Genomic DNA, 17,430 nt, shown 5'->3' with positions numbered 1-17,430 from the left:
ACGATAGAAACTACAAGATCAGATCACGCAACTACAAAGAAAGTAGTTGGGTCTGGCTTCACAATCCCAATGAAGTCTTCAAGTCGTTAACCTACAGGGGCTCGATAGAAACCTAAGGTTAAAGGAGAATCGACTCAGGCTAATACAACTAGTATCACACAGGAGGTGTGGGGATTAGGTTTCCCAGTTGCTAGAGTTCTCCTGTATATAGTCTTTCAAATCAGGGTTTGCAATCAATGTTAGCTTAGTAACAAAGCATTCAATATTCACCGTTAGATGAAAACCTGATTAAGCTAATATCTTTCAACCGTTAGATCAAACTTAGCTTGTTACACAAAAATGAAATGCATCATTAGACCGTACCCAAACATGTACATTTAGTTGGTTTAACATTATTTAACCAAATGGTTAGCCATATGAGCACTTTCATATAAACCATATTCATCTTAACCATAACTAGTTCAAATGACTCAAGAGAACTAGTTAGAGAGTTATTCAATTTCTTAGATCTCATAGAAGTACATAAGACACAATCGAAGCAAAAACAATTTGATTCACTCGAATCAATTCATGAACTTTATAGCCACGGTTTGCAAGTATGCATTCCTTAGTTTATATAACTTTAAGTTCACGAATAATCGTTTTTAGAAATTAAATCACTTAAGTACGCTTACTGGTACGCGGACTTAATTACCCGGAATAAGTTTGTTTTCAGTTCACAAACTCCGGCAGAAATTCATGGGATGTGAACTTCCGACAGTGCACGTACTGGTATGCGGACTTCACTTCTGGTTTTCCTGAGCAGCAAAGTACGCATACTTTGGTTCAAGGAATAAGAACTTACACACGTATGATTTATCACACAATGTTTATATCCTTTCAAGGTTATATTCTAAACTCTCATTTCAATCATTGAAACATTCTTAGAGGACGTTATATAGTTGTTGTTCACAAGCTATTTTTTCGTCAAAGCGATTTTCAAGTAATTGAAACTAATATGACTTTCGTCACTAGTAAAAATTAGATTGGCCAAAGCGAAAGCTTACCAACACATATTTGGAGAAATAGATAAGCGAAATAAACTCGGATGGAAATGGAAAATGTGTATAATCATAGTCTATATAGCAATACGAGTTTTGTCTCAAGATAGGACATAAAGTAGATAGACTTTTGAGTGATAGATAAGTTCAAGTATACACATACCTTTTAGCCGATGAAGTTACACCAGTTCCTTGAGTAGTTCTTCGTCTTTTTATGATGATCGCCATGGAGTCTAGAGCTCAACTACACTTTCTATCCTGGTCCAAGACTTAGCTAATAGTAGACTAGAAATCAAGACTTATAGTTTTGATCAATAACACAGCACGCGGCATGCCATTTAGCACAGCACAGCACGTCTGAATCTCTGGCACAACCCAGCCCAGCCCACAGCACGCTAAGCACGTGACTTCATGGGCTGGGCTGTGCCGGGCCGGCACGTATTACACCTCTAGATGTTGGGTTAAGGCCAGACAAGGTTTGAGTTGGAAGTATAGTGCACCCACTACTTTTGGCTGCTGAGGGATCGAGAAAACTGTGGGTACTACCACTGTCCACCAGAATAATTAGTCCATGAGTCTTCACATGTCCTCTAATCTTGTCCTCTAATATAGCAACACATGCGAGTTCGACCGAGCAGTGCTCTAACAATCTCCCCCTTTGTCAATTTTAGTGACAAAACTATCAATACATATGGAATACAAAATAAATAAATAAACTTTTGTAGCTTCTCTTCCACATGCATGATCTCATTGGTTTTTCAACATTACTCGAAATCTTCGTCACTTCCAAGTACTCCAATGATTCCAAAGGTTGTAAGTTTAGCATCATCGTCGTTGAAAATCCGTATCTATAACAATGAGAAAACAAGAGTTCTCAATCATTGTTACACAGTGTCATAGTATTATTATACAACATCAAATATCAATGGTATTACAACTTCGACAACAATACTATGACGATATGTATCACTCCCCCTTAGTCAATACTCCATCTCACATTGTAAACCACTCCCCCTTACATAATGATCCGAAAACCATATGTATTTGTAGTGTGAACTACACATTAATTCTCCCCTTTTTGTCAATAAAATTGGCAAAGCTACGAAAACTAGTGGGATCCTAATGAAATTTCCATAGAGACATTTCATGACCAAAAGAAAGCACATATCAAATTTTTAGATGTCATCATATAGCCGAAGCTAAATGCATTCATCAAGGAGTTTATAAAGATACAAGATAACCCCTATAATATTCCACAACCGCACTCCCCACAAAGATTTGGCAATTAAGCACAAGTTCAATTAAGAACTCTCCCCCATAAAATGTCATTCCCGAAAGAACAACAAGAGTGACCTTACTTTCACAAGAAAAGAAGGATTTCTTTGGACATAACGAATCACATGAAAACATGAATTTGAATCCAAAGTATTCAATTGAATTATCCACAAAATAATTCATGATTAATCCAATCGAAATGTACAACTAAATTAACCACAAAAGTGATCAATCCAATTGGCCATGCTCGTCATAAGAGAACTTACGGAGCAACAACTAAACTGACCACAAGAGAATGATAAATTCAATTGGTCATGCTCAAACATAAGACTAATGGAGAAACACAATATTTGTACAAGAATGTCGATCGGGGATCGACCAATACTGCGGAATAGACAAGGATTCATTCTATTTTCCATCACTATTTGCACAATGACATATAATAGACATAATCCTCGTAAACAAAAGTTCATCCTATCTTTCATCAATATTTGCATAATGACATACAATAGGCTTAATACTGCATATCGAAATGTGAAAGACTTAACTTTTGACAAAGTATGGGACAATCATAGTTCACGGACGCAAACAAACATATCCCATAAAAAATTGCAATATATAAAATCATAAAGATTAATACTGCAAAAATCATCTTCCAAACAATTTTAGAATTTAAACAAGAATAAAATTCTCATAAGAAGATTTACTAGGAAAATAAAATCAATAAGCTAAAAAATTTACTTATCAACTTCATCATCGGAAACAATCCAAGATGCTTGAATTATGTTCAAATCTTCCTTGATCTCGGGAAACTTAGTTGCAACCAATGAAACTTGTTCTTGCACGCACTTAACCCTTGAATTGACCTTACACACACCCTTGTGAATTTTTTGAAGAAGACTCAAGGTGTTAGGATCACAAGAACCGTCAAGGGAATCATCTCTTTGTCTTTTGCACACATTCTCCCTTATACGTTTGAAAGTACAAGGACAAACAGGTTTGGGAGTTCCAAGAGAATTGGCAATTGGATCAAAACCACGCTTACGAAAATTTTGACCAATCAAGCAAGAAAAGCCTAACTTCTTGTTGGATGAAGTCATCAAAGTCATTTGAAAAATGATGAAACCACAAACATCGAGACTTGGAGTACCCACTTCAAGGAAATAGACCAATTTCGCAAACTCACGACTCCACCGAGAATTCTCAATTGTGGAGGGACAAAGATTAGAGATACCGAATTTTCCGAAAGCCATCAAGGCAACACTAAGAACATTAGTAGAAAACTTTCCTTCATTCCAAGCAACCTTCTTACTACAAAGACCATGAGAGATGTCTTCATACGATGGTCGTTCATCACTTGACCTAGGTAGACGAACATTACCCAACTGAATTTTGGTAATCTTCGAAATCAACTCTCTATTAATAAGAAACCTTTCTCTGTTTATCATGGTTTTGAATTCCATTTTTTCGAGATCAACATCATGAATGTTGGCATATAAAATTCTTGTGAGAGTATCAAATCCTTGACCAAGACCATCAAAGATGTTTCCAAGATTGAATTTTTCAAAGCAAACTAAATCCTTTTTATGTCCACTAGATGAATACAATTTCTTTTCTAAAATAAAACCCTTAGATGAAATCCTTTCAAAAACATTAGCACAAGAATCATTGACAAACCTAATCCTAAGAGAATTTTTGGTCTAAAGGAAGATTCATGCTAGAAGAACCCAAACTTTTTGAAATTCTTTTTGAAACCTTGAAATTCATCATGAGGTCTATAAATTGAAAAGAAAAGCAAGAGGAAATCACTTACTTGGAATGAACCTTGAACACCCCTTTGTCTTGTTTTCCTCCAAGGAATTTTAATGGAGGAATTTCATGAACCCTAGAAAGTTCACGTACGCGGACTGATGGCATGAAAAAGAAGGTACGCATACTTCTTTTTTATATACCCCACTAATGGGCTTGGACCCGTTTATGAACCGCGACCCACAAAAGAATGTGGAATTTTCTTTGATGTTCGCACATCAAGGTTGTGCATTCCGTGACAACACAATTTGTGAGAGAAGACGGATGCAGCAGAAATCTTATTCGAAAATCCTAGAAGCACAGAATAACATTTTTAACCCAACTGTACACAAATCAAACCATTTCTTTCCCCATCTCAAGATATATATTTATACATGGGGTAGAGCCAGACTTGTTACCAAGGGAAATTATGTACCGAGAGACTTTCATGCACTATTCCTGGTTGATATTTGTGAGCATTCTCAGTGATATAATCATAATAATAATGATAATCAGGGTTACTAGAGCTTTCTAACCTCCTTTTCATTTGACCAGAAAGAAGATTTTTCTGACAACATGAAACTGTGTCAACAACATGAGAACCCGTTTTATTGGATCTACTTGTTTTGACAGCAGGTTTAGTTCGTACACCATGATTGCATGGTATTACATGTACCGAAATTTTATCGGATTGATTCTTAGATTTAACAGAACTAAGTTTCTCTAAGAATCTAAAAACGCTTTCAAATGCTCTAAATAGATCTTTGTCAAATGATCCATCATGATAGTATTCCTCATAAAGATTAATAGTTAATCTAGTGAGATTCTATATCTTTGAGCGTCGACTGCGTTTTTTCAACAGGCTCTTCTTAGACGAACTTTTAATTTTTCCTTTAGATTGTTCATCATCATCTAAGATATCCAATGTCTTGGATGAAGCAGGATTATCACGAGAGACCAGAGGTCTAGTCAATAATCTTCGAGAAATCTTTACGGAATTTTGGTGTGCGTTACAGATGCCGAGAGCAAGCTTCCTAAAGCAATTTCCCATAGGGCAGTCTTTAGGAAATATTCAAACACAAACTTATTAGGCTTATAGTATTTTCCTGCTCTGATACCAATTGAAAAAGCGGGGGTCTAACAACCACACCCAATATTTCGCTTAGCAATCTATATGGACAAACTCCAATATACTTTTAAGAGAATCAAATAGACAGTCAGACTCAATCTTAATAAAAGTATATCAAAGAGTTATCTCTCACTTTCTCGATTCAATACTTACTCAAGCAAATAGAAATCTGCGAGTCTAATTGAATACAATAGAAACCACTTGAACGGTACCAAAGACCAATGTTTAAGGATCAATCAATTTCAATCAATAACCAAAGGTTGGATTTCCCAATTGATCGATTCAATGCACAACCTGTGATACTTCAATTATATAACAAAATATAATGCGGAAAAGAAATAACACAGACACCAAAAGTTTTGTTAACGAGGAAACCCACAAACTGTATTCAGACGCTACAGACACTAGCCTACTACAAACTAACTTCGGTCTGCACTGTAGTTGAACCCCAATCAATATCACATTGATCCAAGGTACAGTTGCACTCCTTACGTCTCTGATCCCAGCAGGATACTACGCACTTGATTCCCTTAGCTGATCTCATCCACAACTAAGAGTTGCTACGACCCAAATTCGAAGACTTTAATAAACAAATCTGTATCACACAGAAAAGTCTACGGTAATATCTAAATCTGTCTCCCACATAAATACCTACAAGTTTTTGTTCCGTGTTTTGATAAATCAAGGTGAACATGAACCAATTGATAAATCGGACTTATATTCCCGAAGAACATCCTAAAATTATCAATCACCTCACAATAATCTTAATCGACTAGCGAAACAAGATATTGTGGAATCACAAACGATGAGACGAAGGTGTTTGTGACTACTTTTATATCTTGACTATCAGAGAAATTAATCTCAAGACAATCTTACGATTGTACTCAAATATGATAGAAACAACAAGATCATATCAGGCAATTACAGAGAAAGTAGTTGGGTCTGGCTTCACAATCCCAATGAAGTCTTCAAGTCGTTAACCTACAGGGTCTCGATAGAAACCTAAGGTTAAAAGAGACTCGACTCTAGCTAATACAATTAGTATCACACAGGAGGTATGGGGATTAGGTTTCCCAGTTGCTAGAGTTCTCCTTTATATAGTCTTTCAAATCAGGGTTTGCAATCAATGTTAGATTAGTAACAAAGCATTCAATATTCACCATTAGATGAAAACCTGATTAGATTCAAGCTAATATCTTTCAACCATTAGAACGAACTTAGCTTGTTACACACAAATGAAATGCACCGTTAGACCGTACCCAAACATGTACATTTAGTTGGTTCAACAGTAGTTAACCAAATGGTTAGCCATATGAGCACTTTCATATCAACCATATTCATCTTAACCATAACTAGTTCAAATGACTCAAGAGAACTAGTTAGAGAGTTATTCAATTTCTTAGATCTCATAGAAGTATATAAGACACAATCGAAGCAAAAACGATTTGATTCACTCTAATCACATGAACTTTATAGCCACGGTTTGCAATTTATATAAGTTTAAGATCATCGTTTTTATAAACTAACCCACTAAAGTAAGCATACTGGTACGCGGACTTAAGTACCCGGAATAAGTTTGTTTTCGGTTCACAAACTCCGACAGAAATTCACGGGATGTGAACTTCCGACAGTGCGCGTACTGGTACGCGGACTTCAGTTCTGGTTTTCCTGAGCAGCAAAGTACGCATACTTTGGTTCAAGGAATAAGAACTTACACACATATGAGTTATCATAAAATGTTTATATCCTTTCAAGATTATATTCTAAACTCTCATTTAAATCATTGAAACATTCTTAGAGGACGTTATATAGTTGTTGTTCATAAGCTATTTTTCGTCAAAGCGATTTTCAAGTAATTGAAACTAATATGACTTTCGTCACTAGTAAAGATGAACTTGGCCAAAGCGAAAGCTTACCAGCACATATTTCGAGAAATAGATAAGCGATATAAACTCAGCTCGAAATAGCAAATGTCTATAATCATAGTCTATACAACAATACGACTTTTGTCTCAAGATATGAGATAAAGTAGATAGATTTTTTAGTGATAGATAAGTTCAAGTCTCCACATACCTTTTAGTAGATGAAGTTCCACCAGTTCCTTGAGTAGTTCTTCGTCTTTGTATGATGATCGCCATGGAGTCTAGAGCTCAACTACACTTTCTATCCTGGTCCGAAATTTAGCTAATAGTAGACTAGAAATCAAGACTTATAGTTTTGATCACTAACATTGACAAACATGCTTGAGATAGAAACGCATGCGAGTTCGACCGAGCAATGCTCTAACACAGTGGAAGAAACTGAATTACGATTAACTAGAGGCATTTTGAAATAAAAAAACTCAAGAATCGTAAAATCTTGCTATGAAAAACTTCAAATAAATCAATCAAAGATGAATTGATCAATGAAAGAAGAAAATCTTGAAAAGAAAATTCAAGAAAACCATATCTGAGTAGAAGAAATATGATAAAATTACTACAATATATATTCGAATTTGTGTTGATTTTTGATCAAAGATCACTTGCGATGTAAAATGATTAACAATATTAGAAGATCGCTGAGGGTTGTGAAAGAAGATTTGAGATAAGGATCTAACCTAATCTGATACCATATCAGATAATCAAAGTAAGGAACAGAAAATGATACATTGATGATGTTAAAAGATACAGAGAATATTGTTGCAGAGAGTACTTATAGTACTGACCAGGGACTACATAACACGTGTAAGAAGAATATAGGACACTGATATACCCACTTATACAATAAGATAAGGGAAGACACTAGACTGTACTCTTATAACTACAGCAAACGGGCAAAGCACCATGGTATTAAAGGGAATGCTAAAGGAATCCATTGTCTACTGCAACAAATTCCACACGCCAAGGTAACACATGTGTGCATGGTAGAAAATCAAGCCGCAAATTAACTAGCCAATGAAATGGCAAGGAAATTGATAACCAACCCAATAACGGCGACAACTCACATATGAGATTATATGTGCCCAAATTTCCTTAAAAGAATTGTATCTAATGACCAAAATGCGGTCCCTACATTTTTTTTTTTGTGAATAAGGCATTTCATTAACAAACTAAGGTCGCATTACAATAGAAGTAGAACCATCTAATATCGATCCTTGTGGAGATTTCTTGATATTATATCTATATATTGACAGATGATGTTGAATAGAGGATGGGGGACTAGTCTTCCAATTTAAAGTTGAATTCAAGTTTCTTACAAATTTCGCTAAAGTGTCCGCTACCAAATTTCCTAGTCTAGGAACAAAATGAAAACCCATAGAGTTGTGACCTAAGTTTGTTTTCCTATTTGCCTCATCAAGAAAGGCTTTAACACGCCAAGAAATGTCTGAATACTTCCCATGAAAGTAGTTGAAAAGGGCTTTCACAGTCTCCTTCAATGCTAAAGTTCTTAATTCCCTTCTCATTTGCCCAAATTTCTTCCTACAACACGCCTATAAATTCTGCTTCTTGAGGGTCTGTACTGACTGACTGTCCTGCTCTTCCTCCTTCTGAAATTATATTCCTGCATTATTCCTCATAATTAAGGCATAACTAAAAGGTAAGTATTCAGATATCCAAGCCGCATCGATATTATTTTTAGAGTGTCTTTTTGTGGAGCTTGTAAATAATAGTACGATGTAGAAACCTCAAATAAGTGAAATTAGCTCATGTCAGCGGTACATGTTGACCACTTAAAATTTATCAAGAAGAAGAACAACTTCAGTGGATCTCCAACTTCAACAACTAGATCCTCCTCAAAGACTCCAGCAGTACAACTAAGACACCAAAGACACCAATAACAAATGGATATAGAAAACCGATTCAGAAGAAGATTCAGACTGATTCCGTCTCAAGAAGACCGATTTCGGTTACCTGTGCTACTTGTATCACTTTGTCCCTGTAGAAAACCATGACTATTGGTGGAATCTATAGATTCTAATATACCAATGTCATTTGTGGTACTATCACTATGAAAAAATACTTGAGAAATGGTGGATCTTTGGATCCTAACACATCTACTATATGTAGATTTGTTAAAAGGTTTGGAAGAGTTGATCTAAATCCAAACCAGGACATTTAAAATTGTCATGTTATTTAGGAATCAATACGAAATGGTTAGATACTTTCTTCAAATTATGATTTGTATCTCTGTTGATGAGTCTAAAACTGTATGTCGTCTGGTGAGAATGGTCATTGTTTGTTACCTAGTTGAAACCTTTAAGCCTGATGGAAACGTCTGCGTCAGTCCTGTAATCTTTCCGATTTCAAATCGGTTTATTTTCTACATGAAACTTGAAACTTGGAAGCAAGCCTCTTTTTTGGGGGAAAAAAACAAACAAGGATAGTACGCTGTAATCCTTAGCCTTTAATAAAGTATCCCTTGGAAAAGAAAAATATGGTACAAGTATGTACGGGTTTGGCCAAACCTCATAGAAGTGAAATTAGCTCACGTCAACGATACACGTTGACCGCTTAAAATTTAAAAGAAGGAAATTGATTAAAATAATCCTATTTATAGTCAAACTCAGAACTAAAGATTAGAACTAAGATTAAAATAATCCTTTTTCTAGGCAACTAAGAACTAATTTTTATTTTTATCCTATATAAGCAGGGTCGTACCTTTAGCTTGGATAGTCAAAGTAGTGACTACCAAAGTGTTTGATTCTGCCTTTTTAAGAAGAAAAATCACAACGAAACCTTAGTTTGTTTTGTACGTCCTGTAAGAAATTAACAAAGATGGGAGACAAAAACCTTCAAGACTTGAAGGGTAAGGGTGTTGCGGTATACGACCACGATAATGAAGTCAATCAAGAATGCATTCAACATCCTCCTCTTCAGATTCAGTACTACATTGCACCTGGTGTCAAGTTTCTTGCGTCTGACGATGAATTGGTGTTCATATACTTGAAGCAAAAGATTCAAGATCCTGAAGGTTTCCAGCCCCCTTTTATCCCAGTAATGAATGTCTATGATTCTCTTCCCCAAGAGCTGCTAGGTACGTACACGCATGCACCGATGCACGTCTCTGGTTCTATTTTTGTTTTCTTTGATTCAAGTCTATTCTTGTAATTTGTGTACGTAGATTATATTATCTGTATCTCTGAATTATTTCTTGATCAGCTTCATTTAGCTCATGTTGCAAGTTGGATGCTTTTTTTTCTGAACGGCACCGGTTTGATTTCAGTTGATCTCTAATATGATTTATTTATTGTGCAGATGAGAACGAAGATAAGAATGCTTATTTCTTTACACCAAGAAATTGTTAGACAGTGTAAATGTGTGTGTCAAGTCAAACATTAGTTGACTTGACTTGTGTTTGTGTGAAGCACTTGTGTGCCTGTATTAATTTTGTCCACATATTATGTTTGTCTTAAATAGACAACATTAACTCTGTAAGAACTATCCAATTATTGAATAACAACTTTATCACTTTCTCATGGTATCAGTCGATCCCGAGAGTAAAATTTTCTGAAAATTTTCTGCTCAAAATTTTCTTCTTAATAATCTTTGCAGCAACATTCGAATCTCAATACCTTTTTCTCAATATCTTTTTTGATTCAAACTTGTCAAATTGATTACAACAATCTTTTCTAGGCCAAACATTCATCAAGAAATTATTCAAAATTTTCCAAGAACTCTAGATCTGGTTCATGTCATCCACGATTGTTTACAGAAGACGCAAAAACATGGCTTCAACTTCAAATTCCGCTGCTGTAATTGGTACTAATTCAAGTAACTTTACATTCCCTTTTACCAATATTTCCAATTTTGCCTCTGCAAAATTAGGTCCAAATAATTTTCTTTTATGTCGAGATCAAATGGAATCAATTCTTGTTTCTACTGATTTATTTGGTTATGTTAATGGTGATATTGTTGAACCTGTTAAGAATGTAGAAGTTGATGGAGTTTTAACTCTTAACCTTCAATGGGTTCTTTGGAGGAAAATTGATTGTTTTGTTACTAGTTGCATGAAAGTTAGGTTTACAGAATATGTCTCTGGAGATGTATTAGGTTTATCTACTGCTATGGAAATTTGGGCATATCTTGAAATCACCTTTCGAAGTCAATTCATAGCTAGAAAAAGTATGCTTCAGAAGTTGCACAATATTAAGAAAGACAATCTTACAGTCTTGGTTTACTTACAAAACATTAAAACAATTGCTGATTCTTTAGCTGGCATTGGAGAAAAGATGAGTGATTCAGATTTGGTAATGTATGTGTTACATGGCTTAGGCAGAGAATTTGATACATTTTTGGTAGCTGCAAAAAACTGGGAAACACCATTCACTTTTGCAGAATTAAAACCAAGGTTATTGAATCATGAGCAATGGATTATTGAGAAACATCAAGATTCTAGTACTATTTTTGATACTCAGCACCCTACAGCTCTTTATGGTAAAAATGGGAACGGTGGAAATAATTTTTCTGGTCATGGTAGAGGCAAGCCAAAGAATAATGGATATGGAAATTTCAAGCCTAACAATGTTTTTCATTCAAAAAGTACTCCTTGTCAAGGTATAGTACATCTGGACAAAATAATGGTACTGGAAGCAGAAGAGATTTTTCATCTATTGATTGTCAGATTTGTCGAAAGAAACGGCATTATGCTAGTAGGTGTTATTTTCGTTATCATCCTCCAACTTTTACTAATCATGCTAATGAGGCTCAGCAAAATTCTACTCAACATGCCTTTACATCTTTTAATGAAGCTAGTAATTCAGGTCAACATGATTACGATGCTCCTTCTACTTCTTCTGCAACTCATTGGATTTCTGATTCTGGTGCTACTGCACACATGACTGGGGATGCAAAATTACTTCAAAATGCTTCTTCTTACAAGGGCAAAGATCATGTTCAAGTTGGCAATGGTAAGTCTCTAACCATAACTTCAGTTGGTAATTCACATGTTAATACATCTTCCACCAGTTTAGATTGAATAAAGTTTTGCTAGTTCCTGATATGAGACATAATCTGTTGTCAGTTGCAAAGTTTACTAAAGACAATTCTCGTTATTTCAAGTTTTATCCATATGGGTATGAAATTAGGGATATATACTCTGATATTCTTCTTGCTTATGGAAAAGTAGTCAATAATTTGTATCCCATTCCTCATATTCAACCTAATCATTTTTCATTATCAGCAACTTTATCTGCTCCTTCTCATGTGTGGCATGTTAGATTAGGTCATCCATCTAATCTAATTCTGCAAAAGCTTAACTCTACTAAACAAATTGTTTTGAATTCTGCACTGCCTTCTACTGTGTGTCATCCATGTCAACTTTCCAAAAGTAAAAATCTTCATTTTCAGCTGTCGAACTCTCATGAGCAAAAACCTTTGGCTTTAGTACATTGTGATGTTTGAGGGCCTACAATTCCATCTCTTAAAGGTTATAGGTATTATATTCTGTTTGTTGATGATTTTAGTGGGTTTCATTGGATATATCCAATGGAACTGAAATCTGATGCTTCCAAATGTTTTCTGCATTTCAAAACTCATACTGAAAATCAGTTTTGTACAAAATTTTATCCTTTCAAGTTGATGGGGCGGCTGAACTTGTTAAAGGACATTTTCAAACTGTGTTACAATCTAGTGGTATTAAAATTTGAATTTCTTGTCCAAGGTCACCAGAACAAAATGGTTTGGCTGAGCGTAAACATACGCATATAACAGAAATGGGTAATACTCTACTGTTTAACTCTTCTTGTCCAAAGAAGTATTGGTATGATGCCTTTCTCACTGCTTCTTATCTCATTAATAGAACTCCAACTAAATTTTAAATTTTAAAACTCCTTTTGAAGTCTTATTTGGTGTTTCTCCAGATTTTAGTTTTCTAAAAACTTTTGGCACCATTTGTTATCCTAATCTTGCTCATTCAAGAGCAGATAAAGTATCTCCTAAATCAGTCAAATGCATTTTCATTGGTTATAGCCCTCTTCATAAAGGTTATAATTGTTATAATCCAGTCACTAAAAGACTTTATGTTTCAAGACATGTTACTTTTTCTGAAACATAATTTTACTTCACTCCTACCACTGATTCTTTACATTCAGTCCCTTGTATTGAAAATGATTCTCCTATTTTCCCTTCTAGTGATCTTGTTTCTTCTAGCACAATGGTTACTAGGTCTCAAAAAGGCATTTCAAAACCAACAGTTTTTAAAGATCATGTTACTTATTACTCTGCTAAACATCCCATTCCTTCAAAATATACATCTTTATTAACTACTTTTACTGAGCCAAAGTTTTTCAAGGAGGCCATGGAAAATCCTGATTGGCAGGTCTCTATGAAGGATGAATACACTGCTTTAATGGATAATGATACATGGATTTATGTTGCTCCTGAGTCTCATATGAACATATTAGGTTCTAAATGAGTTTATATGATTAAGAGAAAATCAGATGGTACTATTGATAGGCTCAAGTCTAGACTAGTGTCTAAAGGATATGATTAGCAAGATGGTATTGATTTTAATGGAACTTTTAGTCCAGTTGTTAAGTCACCAACAGTCAGAGTTGTTCTTTGCTTGGCACTTACTTACAATTGGCCAGTTAAGCAATTAGATGTAAGTAATGCATTCTTGCATGGCTATGTAGATGAAGGTGTATATATGTCACAGCCACAGGGATTTCTTCATCCAGATTATCCTTCTCATTATGTGTGTTTGCTTAAAAAGAGTTTGTATGGGCTTAAACAGGCTCCGAGGGCCTGGTTTCATAGATTTAGTTCATTTCTCATTCAACGTGGTTTCAAGAAATGTGTTTCAGATAATTCAATGTTTGTCAAGGCAACTGGGAGTGATATTCTTATTTTACTTTTATATGTTGATGACATATTATTAACTGGTAGCTCTTCCATGCTTATTACTGATCTTATTACTTCTTTGAAGAAAGAATTTGCAATGAAAAAGTTAGGAGATTTGGCTTATTTTCTTGGTATTGAAGCTGTTAGGAACAGTGATTCTATAGTGTTGACTCAAAAGAAATACACTTTAGAACTTCTAGGAAAAGCAAATCTATTGGAATGTAAATCTTGTGATACTCCAGTTGTTAAGTCCAGTAGACTCTCTATTAATGATGATGTCAAATTGGATAATCCAAGTCATTACAGGACTTTGGTGGGAGCATTACAGTATTTGACATTAACTAGGCCAGATATTTATTTTGCAGTTAATTATGTGTCACAATTTATGCACTCTCCATCTAATTTACATTTACAACTGGTTAAGAGAATCTTAAGGTACTTGAAAGGGATTGTTGATCTGGGAATTACCTTAAGGAAACGTGATGTAACATCATTAAAGGCATATATTGATTCAGACTGGGCAGGTTGTCATGATACTAGAAGATCAACTTCTGGTTTTGCTATTTTTCTAGGCTCTAATTTAGTTTCTTGGTCATTTAAAAAGCATCCTACAGTCTCTAAGTCATCTGCGGAAGCTGAATACAAGTGTCTATATGTTGCTTCAGCTGAATTAAAATGGTTTTCTTACTTATTGAATGATTTACAAATCAAAGTTACATCTGTATTGTTGTTATGTGATAATACAAGTGCTTTGGCCTTGGTATCTAATCCAGTTTTTCATGCCAGGACTAAGCACATAGAGATCTAATATCACACTGTTAGAGAGAGAACTGGTTGAGGAAGGATTTTACAGCTTCAGCATATTTCTTCAGCAGATCAGTTGGCTGATCTTTTTCTTCCAACCGAGAAAAACAACATTACGGTCTACTGGACTGAAACCCTAGACTTGGATTCTTACAGCTCTACCTCTCTGAGAAGACAGTTCTGTTATGATATTGTCTATCGAAATCGAAATATCCTTGTGCAATATTTGCCACTTGACCCCATCGAGCACCCATACATTCACAGTCACTGTCCTGTCTGCCCATCTAACTTTAGCGGAGCAGACCCAGCCTTCAGACTCCCCAATGCGACTATTGTTACCATACTCAGCATCACCATACCTCACATTTGGCAAATTAATCAAACTACATCGATGTCCATTACTTTCGGTTTTCTGATTGAGATCGTAAACTAACATTCTATTCCACTCTTCAACGTCATCTGTCAGTAGATAGATCTAATACCAAGTCTATTTTTGTAATTGTTGTACGTAGATTACATCTCTGCAGTATTTATTGATCAGTTTAATTTAGCTCATGTTGCAGTCTTTTTTTTTTCCTTTCTTAGTACTGTTTTGTGCCCCTAGCTCGTTGGAAACTGTCGAACGGGATTGATTTCGATTGATCTCTAATATGATTTAATGTTAATATTTGTTGTGCAGATGAGAACCAAGATAAGGATGCTTATTTTCTTTACACCAAGAAATAAAAGACATGAAAACGAGAGTCGAGCTAAAGGAGTCGACGATAGAACAGCTGCTTATAAGAATAGCCTTAGGTTCTTCCAGGGTAAGAGTAAAAAAACAGATGACAGATTGGCAAATGAAAGAATTTGTCATGTGTCAGGACGAAAAAGAAAAAGCAGGATGCAGCAGCAGCATGAAGTTGGATGATTGGGTCCTAACCCATATTTACTTGAAAAAAAACGGAGGAGATTGATCAAAGAATCTCAAATCTGTCTCCAAGTTCATCAAATCCAGTTTAATGTTTATTATTTTATTTACAGAACAAAAATTCAGTTTGAACTTTGTTGTTCAAGTCGGCTTCTATATGCGACCAAGTATTTCTTCTTTTGCTGGTTTTGGCTGTTATGCACATTGCACATTTGAAATACTTCCGTCTTTGTTTGGGCTTTCCCTGCTACATTTTCACTTGTATCAATTCATACAAACCAATAACTTGAAGAAGACCTTGTTCAAATTTTTAGTTTAAAGCAATTAGACCACAAACAGCTTAACTTTTCAAGGTGAAAATACAAAGTTTTAGATGAATTACAACGTATCAGAATATAAAATCTGGCGATAGATAGTCAAAAATCCATTCAGATAATTTTGAATTTTCGGGCATTGTTATGCTGATTATATGAGTAAATCTCTCTACTGAGACGCATGTGCTCGTCCCGTCTTCACTTCGATCCTGTTACCTGGGACCATCAAATGGTGTGTGGTGAAGACCTGCCATAATACCCCAAAACTGACATAAATTTTAACAGTAAAAAATTAAATGATTGATAAATCAGCAGTTCAGAAACCAATCAGCATGACTATATGTTGTTCTATATCAATCTCAAAGGTGAACCGACTCTATGATAGTACTATATCAATCTCAACTCACCACATGACTCCAACAATGTGCACAAGCAAGAAAAAGGAAGACCAAGATCACGGTTACATCAGAATCCCCTACTAATCCAGGCAGTTGAAATTTGCCCGAGCATGTGAAAACATCAAAAGCTCCAGAAAGAGCAATTCCAGCCATAATGCATGCCGTTGGAATGAATACAAGCATCAGCCGAACCTAAAAGGGACACTGAACAATCAGGAAAAAGATATAAAGACAAAGGGAATGTAGAGATTATTGAAATATACGAGAAATAAAAGCGCGTGAATGGGTATTCTCCTACCATGACTCCTTGGAAATATACGAGAAATAAAAGCGGGTGAATGGGTATTCTCCTACCATGACTCCTTGGAAATATACGGTTGTTACGATACAAAGGACAGCAAAGGAACTGACATCTGATAGTGGAAGAAAGCATGCCTGTGCAGAAATAAAAGTCTTCTGAGAAAGCGAAAATCAAGCAAATAAAATACATGGACCAAGATGGTTGCACTAAAATAGAAAGGAGGAGAAGAGATTGGGACTTACTATTATGCCAGCTGGAACCAAGAAAGCCAAAACATTAATGTCCATAAAGTATGATTGCCATGTTGGCGGCTGGTGTTCACTTAACAATTATGGGCATATATTTGCTAGCATAAGTTCTGTTCAAGTTATACAGACAGGAGTCAATCGAACACGTGGCTCAGGTGTAATCTATTTTGAAATATTCTGCCATTCATCATTCCTTCGATGTAATAAAATTAGAAAAATGTATAAATAACAAAACAAGTTGCGGGAGTTGAATCTTACGGATCAAGAAGACTCAAACTTCTCCATCCGTTTGTTGGGCTGGAGGCCACCACTGCACAACGGCAATATAGATCACCCTAAGACATTAGTAAAGAACAATGTTTATGCTCCATCTGATATGTTAGACAGTAAAGAATTAAGATACT

The 17,430-nt window shown here is 35.4% G+C and overlaps 1 protein-coding gene across 1 annotated transcript; it reads right to left on the bottom strand.

Annotated features, from left to right (window-relative positions):
- Positions 1-15,976: 15,976 nt before the first annotated feature.
- On the bottom strand, positions 15,977-17,149 carry LOC113337762 (dolichyl-diphosphooligosaccharide--protein glycosyltransferase subunit STT3A-like). The gene is made up of 4 exons (XM_026583361.1): positions 17,021-17,149; positions 16,832-16,912; positions 16,487-16,669; positions 15,977-16,326 (listed from the first exon to the last, which is right to left on the bottom strand). The coding sequence occupies exons 1-4, from the start codon at positions 17,063-17,065 to the stop codon at positions 16,249-16,251; spliced, it is 387 nt and encodes a 128-aa protein (XP_026439146.1). The 5' UTR covers positions 17,066-17,149; the 3' UTR covers positions 15,977-16,248.
- Between the last annotated feature and the right edge of the window lie 281 nt (positions 17,150-17,430).

This window comes from Papaver somniferum, unplaced genomic scaffold (assembly GCF_003573695.1).
Source record: "Papaver somniferum cultivar HN1 unplaced genomic scaffold, ASM357369v1 unplaced-scaffold_18, whole genome shotgun sequence".
NCBI classification, from domain to species: Eukaryota; Viridiplantae; Streptophyta; class Magnoliopsida; order Ranunculales; family Papaveraceae; genus Papaver; species Papaver somniferum.
The sequence above is the reverse complement of the archived record's forward strand: the minus strand, read 5'-3'. Positions and strand labels throughout refer to the sequence as shown.